General features: G+C 45.0%; 1 protein-coding gene across 3 annotated transcripts in view; it reads left to right on the top strand.

The window, feature by feature from the left end:
* clxn (calaxin) overlaps positions 1-12510 on the top strand; it is a 74961-nt gene that overhangs the window by 55087 nt on the left and 7364 nt on the right. For all 3 annotated transcript variants that reach the window (XM_085988502.1, XM_085988504.1, XM_085988503.1), the window contains 2 exons: positions 9871-9975; positions 10079-10230. In XM_085988502.1, the coding sequence (XP_085844628.1) occupies positions 9871-9975; positions 10079-10230 (257 nt within the window). The remainder of the gene's footprint in view (positions 1-9870; positions 9976-10078; positions 10231-12510) is intronic.

Below are 12510 nucleotides of genomic sequence, written 5' to 3'. Positions count from 1 at the left end.
TTGGGGATGGCATTAAACGGGAAATTAGAGACGCATGCAATAAGGGCACAGCAGTTATCATGGGTGACTTTAATCTACATATAGCTTGGGCTAACCAAATTAGTAACAATACTGTGGAGGAGGAATTCCTGGAGTGTATATGAGATGATTTCCTGGACCAATATGTCGAGGAACCAACTAGAGATCAGGCCATCTTAGACTCGGTATTATGTAATGAGAAAGGATTAATTAGCAATCTTGTGCGAGGCCCCTTGGGTCGGAGTGATCATAATATGATAGAATTTTTCATTAAGATGGAGAGTGAAGTATTTGACTCGGAGACTAGGGTCCTGAATTTAAATAAAGGAAACTATGATGGTATGAGGCGCGAGTTGGGTAGGATGGATTGGGGAATGTTACTCAAAGGGTTGACGGTGGATAGGCAATGGCAAACATTCAAAGATCGCATGGATGAACTACAGAATTTGTTCATCCCTGTTTGGCATAAAAATTTTAAAAAAAAGGTGACTCAACCGTGGCTAACAAGGGAAATTAGGGATAGCATAAGATCCAAGGAGAAGACATATAAATTGGCCAGAAAAAGCAGTAAACCTGAGGATTGGGAGCAATTTAGGATTCAGCAAAGGAGGACAAAGGGATTAATTAAGAAAGGGAAAATAGAATATGAGAGTAAGCTTGCAGGGAACATAAAAACTGACTGTAAAAGCTTTTATAGATATGTGAAGGGAAAAAGATTGGTAGGTCCCTTGCATTCAGAATCAGGGGAATTTATAATGGGGAACAAAGAAATGGCAGACCAATTAAATACATACTTTGGTTCTGTCTTCACAAAGGAGGACACAAATAACCTCCCAGAGATGTCGGGGAACATAGGGTCTAATGAGAGGGTGGAACTGAAAGAAATCAGTATTTGTAGGGAAATGGTGTTAGGGAAATTGACGGGATTGAAGGCCGATAAATCCCCAGGGCCTGATAATCTACATCCTAGGGTACTTAAGGAAGTGGCCCTAGAAATAGTAGATGCATTGCTGGTCATCTTCCAAAATTCGATAGACTCGAACAGTTCCCATGGATTGGAGGGTAGCTAATGTTAGCCCACTATTCAAAAAAGGTGGTAGAGAGAAAACGGGGAATTATAGACCGGTAAGCCTGACATCAGTAGTGGGGAAAATGCTAGAGTCCATTATAAAAGATGTAATAGCAGAGCACTTGGAAAACAGTGACCGGATCGGACAAAGTCAACATGGATTTACAAAAGGTAAATCATGCTTGACTAATCTACTGGAATTTTTTGAGGATGTAACTGGTAGAATAGATAAGGGAGAACCAGTGGATGTGGTGTATTTGGACTTTAAGAAGGCTTTCGATAAGGTCCCGCATAAGAGATTAGCATGTAAAGTTAAGGCACATGGGATTGGGGGCAAGGTACTGACTTGGATAAAGAACTGGTTGGCAGACAGGAAGCAAAGAGCTGGAATAAACGGCTCTTTTTCCAAGTGGCAGGCAGTAACTAGTGGGGTACCGCAGGGATCGGTCCTAGGACCCCAGCTACTCACAATATATATAAATGATCTAGACGAGCGAACTAGATGTAATATCTCCAAGTTTGCAGACGACACAAAGCTGGGTGGGCGTGTGTGCTGTGAGGAGGATGCCGAGAAACTCCAGTGTGATTTGGACAGGTTGGGTGATTGGGCAGAAGCATGACAGGTGCAGTATAATGTGGATAAATGCGAGGTTATCCACTTTGGTGGCAGAAACAGGAAGGCAGATTATTATCTGAACGGCAATAGATTGGGAGAAGGGGAAGTGCAACGAGACCTGGGTGTCCTTGTGCACCAGTCGCTGAAGGTAAGCATGCAGGTGCAGCAGACGGTTAAGAAGGCAAATGGTATGTTGGCTTTCATAGCGAGAGGGTTTGAGTACAAGAACAAGGATGTCTTGCTGCAGTTGTACAGGGCCTTGGTGAGACCACACCTTGAGTATTGTGTGCAGTTTTGGTCGCCTTATCTGAGGAAGGATGTTCTTGCCATGGAGGGAGTGCAGCGAAGATTCACCAGACTGATACCTGGGATGGCAGGAATGACATATGAGGAGAGATTGGGTTGATTGGCCTTATACTCGCTAGAGTTTAGAAGAATGAGAGGGGATCTGATTGAAATTTATAAAATTCTGGCAGGACTGGACAGACTAGATGCAGGAAGGATGTTCCCGATGGTCGGGGAGTCCAGAACCAGGGGTCACAGTCTAAGGATAAGAGGTAAGCCATTTAGGATAGAGAAGAGGAGGAATTTCTTCACCCAGAAAGTGGTGAACCTGTGGAATTCTCTACCATAGAAGGCAGTGGAGGCCAATTCATTAAATATATTCAAGAAGGAGTTGGATATATTTCTTAAGGCTAAAGGGATCAAGGGATATGGGGAGAAGGCAGGGACAGGGTACTGAAATTGGATGATCAGCCATGATCTCATTGAATGGCGGAGCAGGCTTGAGGGGCCGAATGGCCTACTCCTGCTCCTATCTTCTATGTTTCTATGGACAAACCTGTGCCTAAATCTTCCAGCCAAGGACTATGGAGAGGGCCAGGGAGCGAGCACAGCGCTTCAGCGAGGGGGCCTTGGAGGCTCTGGTTGGCACGGGGGAGCGCAGAAGATCTATACTGTACCCAGAGAATGGCAGGAGGCCTTTGCCACGCGAGTACAGAAGAGAGTGGAGGGAGGTGGCTCAGAGCATTTCCTCAAGGAGCATGGTGCCCAGGACCCATATCCAATGTAGAAAAAAGTTCACGATCTCACTTGGGTCGTCCGGGTGAGTGGCTTTTTTTCAAAACCTCTACATCCCTCCATCTCAACCTCACTCTATGGCCAGAGGGTCTTAAAAGCCCCAATGCCCAACACTCAGCCAACACCTATGGCCCTTTCATCAAACTCACACGCACATTCCACACTTTGCATACAGTAAGGGCTATTCAACTATGGGAGGCACATCAGGCAAGGCCATGGCTGCATACAGTAAGGGCTATTCAACTATGGGAGGCACATCAGGCAAGACCATGGCTGCATACAGTAAGGGCTATTCAACTATGGGAGGCACATCAGGCAAGGCCATGGCTGCATACAGTAAGGGCTATTCAACTATGGAAGGCACATCAGGCAAGACCATGGCTGCATACAGTAAGGGCTATTCAACTATGGGAGGCACATCAGGCAGGACCATGGCTGCATACAGTAAGGGCTATTTATCTATGGGAGGCACATCAGGCAAGACCATGGCTGTATATTTACTCAGACGCTGTACTTTTTCTCGCAGGCCAAGCTATCCCATAATAGGAGACAGCAGCAACGGACGGGTGGAGGGCGGCCTCAGCTGCAACCCCTCAGCGATCTTGAGGTGCGCGTCCAGAGGATTGTGGCAAGCCGGGTGATCAGTCCCGTCGCCACTGGAGACACCGACCCCGTTCTGGACAGCAATGGTAAGGTCATCACCTTTTTGTCCTCTCTCCTTCCACTTGGTCCTCACAACACCAGCCTTTGACACTTTCAATCCAACTTACTAAATCGCTGCACTCATTCCTCCCTTGCTGCCACCCTGTCCTCACGCTAAAGCCACTCTTGTACCTCACTGCTTTCAGATGGTGATTCACCAGTTGAGGAGACGGGCCCTCAAGCTGCCAGTGGGAGTGAAGCTGAAGACGAGGAGGAAGAGGAAGCCGGAGCACAAGCGCCACCCTCTACCGAGGAAGCCCATGCCTACGCCTTCCCTGGAGGGGAGCAGGGGGGAATGGTCTGATGAGGGTGAAGCTCCAGGACCCAGCGGGCTGCAGCAATGCGATGGGGGTAGGGAAGCTCGGGGGCCTTCTCCCCGGAGGGAGAGTATGCCATCGAGTCCTACTGCACTGGATGCAGAGGAGGAGCGGGTCCTCGCTGAAATGAGCGCCCAGGCGGTGCACAGGCACACTGAGCTCATGGGTGCAGTGGGAAGGTGCTCGAATGCATTGAATCACTGGCAAGGAGTGTGGAGCACTTCGCTGTAGCACAGGCGGATGCCACGCAAATGCTCAGTGCTGCAATGCAGTCACTGGCAGCTATGAGCCCATCTCTGACTGTTCTCATGCAGACTCAGATTGAGGCCACGCGAGCACTGACTGCTGCCATCCTCGCTGGTTTGGACACATTTCCCCGGGGCTTTCACCGCGCCGCAGTAGGCCAGCAATCTGTGCTCCAGCAGATTGCTCCGGATGCTGAAGTGCTGCCCCGTGGGAGTGCCAGTGTGTCAGTCGAGCAGGGAGTTGCTGTCCTCTCTCAAGATGACAGCATTCCTGCTGCCACCACTGTCACTTCTCCACTGCACTTGCCACCACCTGTAGGACAGACTGCTGCCGCCCATGCAGAGTTGGTGCAGTCTGTAGCCGGGCCCTCCAGGCCCAGAGCTGGTCGAGACCGTCCTTTAAGGGCATCTGCAGTCTCAGGTTGTGACAATCAGCAGCCTTCCACCAGCCTTGCTGCAGCCACTGGGGTCCCATTACGGAGGAGCTGAAGGGGGGAAATGCGCAAGGGAAGGAGATCACCCTCGAAGGGCAAAAAGTAGGAGGTGTGACAAAATGTTGTTCATTGTTTTAATAAAGGCTGAGGGTCGTGGTCAAATTTTTTTTACTGTTTTGGACATTTCGCCAGGTTGTGAGAGCCAGTTATGTTAATGACTTTTTTTTTGTGTTTCTTTCTTAGTTTGTCATGCGGAAATGAGACACACAGAGTTTGTAAAATAAATAACTTTTTGTATTCAAAATGCACATGTTTGATCTTTGCAATCATTGTTGCCTTGACCGGCTTAGGGGTTGCGGGTTGGTTTCATTCAGGTTGTTCTCAATGGCAGAAGCCATTTCCTCAGAAGGGGCCTAGAAGTGGCTTGCTATGAGCCTTTGACGGACGGCTCTTCCAGTTTCTACATTGTGTGCCTCCCGCCCGCCTTGGTGCTGCTGATGATCATCCTCCTCCTCTTCCTCCTCCTCCTCCGGTGGTGCTCCAATACCTGGTGGCACTGGCTGGGTCCTGAGGATTACAAGGTTATGCAGCATGCAGCACACAACAACGAAGTGGGAGACTCACTCAGGCGAGTACTGCAGGGCTCCTCCAGAATGGTCCATACAGCAGAACCGTTGCTTGAGCACGGTGATTGTGTGCTCAACGATGTTCCTGGTAGCTTGATGGCTCTCGTTGTAGTGCAGCTCAGCAGGGTGTTGGGCGTACGAAGCGGTGTCATCAGCCAGGTGCACTGAGGATATCCCTTGTCCACGAGAAGCCAACCACCTGGGTGATGCGGTGCCTGGAAAAGGTCTGCCACAGAAGTCTGGCGCAGGATGAAGGGATCGTGGCTGCTGCCAGGATAGTGGACATTGACAGAGAGCATCAGCTATCTGTGGTCACAGACCAACTGAACATTTAAGGAATAGGAGCCCTTTCGGTTGCGGAAATCCCCGACATTCTCATGTGGAGCACGCAAAGCCACATGCGTGCAGTCAATGGCGCCCTGCACCATGGGGAAGCCCGCTATCCTAGCAAAGCCCATTGCGCATTCTTGCTGCTTGTCCGGGGTCATGGGGAAAGAGATGTACTCTCGTCTCCTTTTAAAGAATAGTATTATGTAACGAGAAAGGATTAATTAGCAATCTTGTTGTAAGAGGCCCCTTGGGTCGGAGCGATCATAATATGGTCGAATTCTTCATTAAGATGGAGAATGAAGTAGTTGACTCAGAGACTAGGGTCCTCAATTTAAATAAAGGAAACTATGATGGTCTGAGGAGCGAGTTGGGTAGGATTGATTGGGGAATGGCACTCAAAGGGTTGACGGTGGATAGGCAATGGCAAACATTCAAAGACCGAATGGATGAACTACAGAATTTGTTCATCCCAGTTTGGCATAAAAATAAAACAAAAAAGGTGACCCAACCGTGGCTAACAAGGGAAATTAGGGATAGCATAAGGTCCAAGGAGAGGGCATATAAATTGGCCAGAAAAAGCAATAATCCTGAGGATTGGGAGCAGTTTAGGATTCAACAAAGGAGGACAAAGGGATTAATTAAGAAAGGGAAAATAGAATAAGTAAGCTTGCAGAGAACATAAAAACTGACTAAAAGCTTTTATAGATATGTGAAGAGAAAAAGATTGGTGAAGTCAAGCGTAGGTCCCTTGCAGTCAGAATCGGGGGAATTTATAATGGGGAACAAAGAAATGGCAGACCAACTAAATACATATTTTGGTTCTGTCTTCACAAAGGAGGACACAAATAACCTCCCAGAGATGCCGGGGAACATAGGGTCTGATGAAAGGGTGGAACTGAAAGAAATCAGTATTTGTAGGGAAATGGTGTTAGGAAAATTGATGGGACTGAAGGCCGATAAATCCCCAGGGCCTGATAATCTACATCCCAGGGTACTTAAGGAAGTGGCCCTAGAAATAGTAGATGCATTGCTGGTCATCTTCCAGAACTCGATAGACTCTGGAACAGTACCCATGGATTGGCGGGTAGCTAATGTTACCCCACTATTCAAAAAAGGTGGTAGAGAAAAGGTGGGGAATTAGGGAAAATGCTAGAGTCCATTATAAAAGATGTAATAGCAGAGCACTTGGAAAGCAGTGACAGGATCGGACAAAGTCAACATGGATTTACAAAAGGTAAATCATGCTTGACTAATCTACTGGAATTTTTTGAGGATGTAACTGGTAAAATAGATAAGGGAGAACCAGTGGATGTGGTGTATTTGGACTTTCAGAAGGCTTTCGATAAAGTCCCGCATAAGAGATTATCGTGCAAAATTAAGGCACATGGGATTGGGGGCAAGGTATTGACTTGGATAGAGAACTGGTTGGCGGACAGAAAGCAAAGAGTTGGAATAAACGGGTCGTTTTCCGAGTGGCAGGCAGTGACTAGTGGGGTACTGCAAGGATCGGTCCTAGGACCCCAGCTGTTCACAATATATATTAACGATCTGGATGAGGGAATTGGATGTAATATCTCCAAATTTGCAGACGACACAAAGCTGGGGGGGAGTGTATGTTGTGAGGAGGATGTTGTGAAACTCCAGCACGATTTGGACAGGTTGGGTGATTGGGCAGAAACATGGCAAATGCACTATAATGTGGATAAATGTGAGGTTATCCACTTTGGTGGCAAAAATAGGAAGGCAGATTATTATTTGAATGGTAATAGATTGGGAGAAGGGGAAGTGCAAAGAGACCTGGGTGTACTTGTACACCAGTCGCTGAAGGTAAGCATGCAGGTGCAGCAGGCGGTTAAGAAGGCAAATGGTATGTTGGCCTTCGTAGCAAGAGGGTTCGAGTACAAGAACAAGGATGTCTTGCTGCAGTTGTACAGGGCCTTGGTGAGACCACACCTTGAGTATTGTGTGCAGTTTTGGTCGCCTTACCTGAGGAAGGACGTTCTTGCCATGGAAGGAGTGCAGCGAAGATTCACCAGGCTGATACCTGGGATGGCAGGAATGACGTATGAGGAGAGATTGTGTCGATTGGGCTTATACTCACTGGAGTTTAGAAGATTGAGAGGGGATCTCATCGAAACCTATAAAATTCTGTCAGGCCTGGACAGACTAGATGCAGGAAGGATGTTTCTGATGGCCGGGGAGTCCAGAACCAGGGGTCATAGTCTAAGGATAAGGGGTAAGCCATTTAGGACTGAAATGAGGAGGAATTTCTTCACCCAGAGAGTGGTGAACCTGTGGAATTCTCTGCCACAGAGGGCGGTGGAGGCCAGTTCATTAAGTATATTCAAGAAAGAGTTGGATATATTTCTTAAGGCTAAAGGGATCAAGGGATATGGGGAGAAGGCAGGGACCGCGGTACTGAATTTGGATGATCAGCCATGATATCATTGAATGGCGGAGCAGGCTCGAAGGGCCGAATGGCCTACTCCTGCTCCTATCTTCTATGTATCTATGTATCTATATTTGTGACCTGATGGATGCAGCAATGCACCAGGAACTGGGAGATATTGGCGATGTCCCCAGTAGCTGATTGAAATGAGCCGGTGGCATAAAAGTTCAGAGCCACTGTTATCTTCACTTCCACCGACAGACGTCCTGCTCCTCAGTTGAGGCTGCAGATCTGGCTGAAGCAGGTGGCAGAGCTCAGTGACCACCTCCTTGCTGAAGCGCAGCCTTCGCAAACACTGCTCCTCAGACATATTAATTGTTGGCGAAATACCCTGGGAGGGTAAGGTCTCCTGTGTGGCCGTCCTCTGTCTGGCCATGATTGCCACTCTGCATCTCTGTGCCCTCTGAATGTGATGGAGCAGGACGACGCCCCCCATCCATTGCAGCCCCCATAGTATCTAGGCAATCAAAGTTATGATGGTCAAAAACCAAAGTACCTGCAAAGTTATGCTCAGAAGCCAAAACTACTTCAGACAGCGTTGACTCAATGCAGAAGTCTCTCTTTTTCTCTCTTTGCCTCTCTCAAAATCTCTCTCTCTCTCAGAACAAGTGATGCAAAAATGGCTACCACACAAAAGCCAGGAAGAGGCTCCCTTTAAATAGCGCTCCCCCAGCCCCACAGCGACTGGGAAGCGTTCCAGTCTACCTGTCGTTGGTTGCGCCAGGCGGAAAGGAGGGGGGCGCCACTCAATTTCCGTTCCAGGACATCACAAGGGCGTTGCACTCTCGAATGACGTCAAGATCTGCGTGCGCAGGAGATCGGGCGGTATTGTTTAGCGCCGCCGCATAATGTCTAGTTAATTTCGCGAGCGGCGCAAAAATCGCCGCACCCAGGCGCTAGTTGCTTTGCGCCCACACGGGAGGCGCAAACAACTGAATTTTTCCCCCTAAGTGTCCTTCTCCAAAGTCAGAAGCTGTATCTGCTATTCAAATACACAAGGCAGCACTCCAGGATGCTGTTATGTGCATATACAGTTATTTAGCAACTTGCGTTATCATGTGGCATATGTTAATATTAGTCTATGCAGCTATTTCATCGTTCAGTTGATGGGGTAGTCAAAGTGGCATGAATTATGAGGAGGCATTTCTACAACCCAAATAATGCTTTCATAGTGCTCTTAAATGTCTGACCAGGCGAGTATCTATGTTTTCAGAGGAATGTCAATAATGACATGCTTTTTACATTGAGGGAATACATAAATTAAAGAATAGTACCTTCATGTTGATATATTTTTGCTAGAAATTATCTCATTATACATCTCTCCTGACTTTCATTTCCATTAAAGTCAATGAAAATTGGGAGAGAGATATAACGGGTGGCTGAATCGATATTGTCCGTTTTACACTGTTGCCCAAAGTCAAAATTACCTCCAATTATTTTTTTTGAAGTGCAGTTACAGTTGTTATGTAAGTGGACATAGTAATTTTGCACACAACAATGTTCCACAAACAGCAATGAGCTGAATGTTTAGTTAATCTGTTTTTTCAAATGTTCGTTGTAAGTGCAGGAATTTTACCCGCAATCAGGATTTAAGTTGCCATCAAATTATTCCTATATTTAAGGTAAAAAGCAATATTGGTAGAACTGTATTAACTCTGTATCAGAGTTCTAGCAGTAGGATGTACTACCATGTTTTACTTTTTTTTTCTCATGAGAATTGCTAGTGGAGATGAGGTCAGCACTTACTGGTAGTTTCGAGTCCACTGTCCACTTTGTTCTTGATTAAATATTTCAGTATTGGTTTATCCTCATATATTTTATGAATACAATAACTGGCTTGTAACCCATGCAAAATTTAAACTCTTTAGCTGGCCTGCTTTTAGATGGTGAATCCCAAAGTCCATTGCAGGCCTTTACTATAGACCCAATAATTTTAAGTAAATTTTAAATACTTAATGTGAGTTTGGATTTTTATTTTTTTCAGTTTTTCGTGCATTTGACAAAGATAATGATAGCTTTGTCAGCATGAGGGAATGGATTGAAGGACTATCAATATTCCTCCGAGGGACTTTGGACGAAAAGATAAAATGTAGGATTATTTGTACGTTTGTTGAATGGCATAAAAATGTATGTGAATGTTTGGATGCCAGTTAATAAAGACTAAAGTTATTTCTTGATTTATTTTGATCCAGTCTGTTTTGAGGTTTTTGATCTAAATGGAGATGGGTTCATTTCACGAGAGGAGATGTTTCACATGCTCAAAAGCAGCCTAATCAAACAACCAACAGAAGAAGACCCTGATGAGGGAGTAAAAGACTTGGTAGAGATAGCACTGAAAAAGATGGTGAGAAAACTGCATAAAGAATAAGACATGCTCTTCTACGATTTTGTTTATTTTTTCTAAGGAACAACCTCTACACAATACACTTTCATCCAGCTGTTCCCTCAGGCCTTGTAGGGAATCCAAATAATGGATATGCCCTTTTCATGCCTTAGGGCAAAAATGAACGATACCCAGAAATGCGAGAGGTCACACAGGGAAGCCTCCAATGTTGTCTCATCACGATGTCGCAAAACATTTTAAAGGATGGTCTTTACTTTGTGATTTTTCTCAGTAAATCTGACCCAGTCCAGAAAAGTGTAGGGAATGCTCCTGAGAAAAATGAAGACCCCCCTCAAGATAGGTAATATTTCTGCTTTTACACATAAGTGGAAAAGGAAGAGGATTCAGAGTGTAATTTTGTTTTTAAAAAACTTTTTTTTATTGCCTTAACACATCAAAACATCTCAAAGCATTTGCACAATTAATGACATTTCCATTGCCCAGTGTCAGCCATGGCTCAGTAGGGAGCACTGTCGTCCCAGAGTCCGAAGGTTATGGGTTCATGTTCCACCCCAGCAACTAGATTACAAAAATATAGGCTGACATTCCAGGGCAGTACTGAGGGAGTACTGCACTACCAGAGGTGCTGTCTTTTGGATAAGATGTTAAACCGAGGCCCCATCTGCCCTCTCGGGTGGACGTGAAAGGTCCTATGGCACTATTTTGAAGAAGAGCAGGGGGCTTATCCCCGGTATCCTGGCCAATATTTATCCCTCAACCAGCATCACTAAAACAGATTATCTGGTCATTATCACATTGCTTGCTAGGAGCAAATTGGCTGCCGCGTTTCCTACATTACAACAGTGACCACACTTCAAAAGTACTTAATTGGCTGTAAAGTGCTTTAGGACATCCTGAGGTCGTGAAAGGCACTATATAAATGCAAGTCTTTCCTTTTTGTTTGCCATTGCTATCAGCCATTCCGTCAATGTGAATCTGTTATCGAAAAAGCTGTTCAAAAATTGGAATGCATCTGTAGGACAATTGATTATAAGACAAAAGAACTTTCTCTAGCCTTTTATTGAATATACCGGGAAGGCTACATTGTTTGCAGATGTGTAAACCATACCTTACATTGGAAACCATTGAGTGAAAAAGAACAAGATGATTCTGACATTTAGGACTCTGCTTTGAAGGGAGACTGATAAAAAAAAAATATTTTCACTAAACCGACGATTGAAGGATTGTTTTCAATAGCTGAGAGGAATTGATAGTTTAGTTGGAAACAAGTTATTTGATGTGAGCACGCTGAACTAGAGAATTAGTGTGGAATTAACAAATCTCAAGCAAAGTTTGAGATTGAAAGGATTTTTTTTCCACCAGAAATTAGTGGATATTAATGCAATGTTGATTAGTTCCCTTTTTAAAAAAGAGCTGGATTGAATAGAATTGAGTTACAAGAACATGTACAAGTAGCAGTGGTTAAAAATGTGGAACTTCTAAAGGCTTCTTACCTTGAAAATGTAATGTTCAAGGAAAGCACAGAGCAAAACGTAATGATATAGGATGCAAGGATAGATAGGTATTCTGAAGACTTGCTTGATCTATCTTTTGAGGGGGCACAAATTTTGCCTTCCCCTTCCCCTAAGGAATAGCCTTTCCTTAAGAGATGAATGGGTTGGGTAGAGTACATGACAGCGGATTAGGGATGTTCTGTGAAAGAAAGGGGTTGATAAACCAGATAGCCTTTTCTCATTTCATATTCTATGTTCTTAATTATACTAGAGTTGCCTTTTATTTACCTTTATGATTTAATTGAAATAAAATTTTAAATTAAAATCCAAAAAGGGTCTATTCTCTAAATAATATGCAACTTTATATTTTTTCTAGAACTAGGAGAAATAAATTGAGAACAAATAGTATTTTCCAGCTTTTGAGCAAGATAGAAACATACATATCACGTTTTTTTGTTTCTTTTGTTTCGCCATTTTTCTTGTGTCCCCTTCTTCTCCTGAAGACATTGACTTATTGCTGCGATACTGTTCCATAGATCAGTTCATCACTGAGACTGACTTCGATCTTTGAAACATTGTCCATCCCTATCACTATCTCATTGCCAATGCAGCTGAAACCCTCTTCCATGTCTTTGTTATCTCTAGACTCAACCTTGCCAAAAACTTCCTCAGTGGTCTTCCAAGCTCCACTCTCCATAATCTCCAGCTCATCCGGAGCTCCACCACTCACATCTTTTTATGCACAACATCTCCCTCACCTATTACCTTGATCCTTGACGAACTTCAT

This window comes from Somniosus microcephalus, chromosome 5 (assembly GCF_052327205.1).
Source record: "Somniosus microcephalus isolate GS21.2 chromosome 5, FLI_Smic_1.0, whole genome shotgun sequence".
Lineage (NCBI taxonomy): Eukaryota > Metazoa > Chordata > Chondrichthyes > Squaliformes > Somniosidae > Somniosus > Somniosus microcephalus.
The sequence above is the reverse complement of the archived record's forward strand: the minus strand, read 5'-3'. Positions and strand labels throughout refer to the sequence as shown.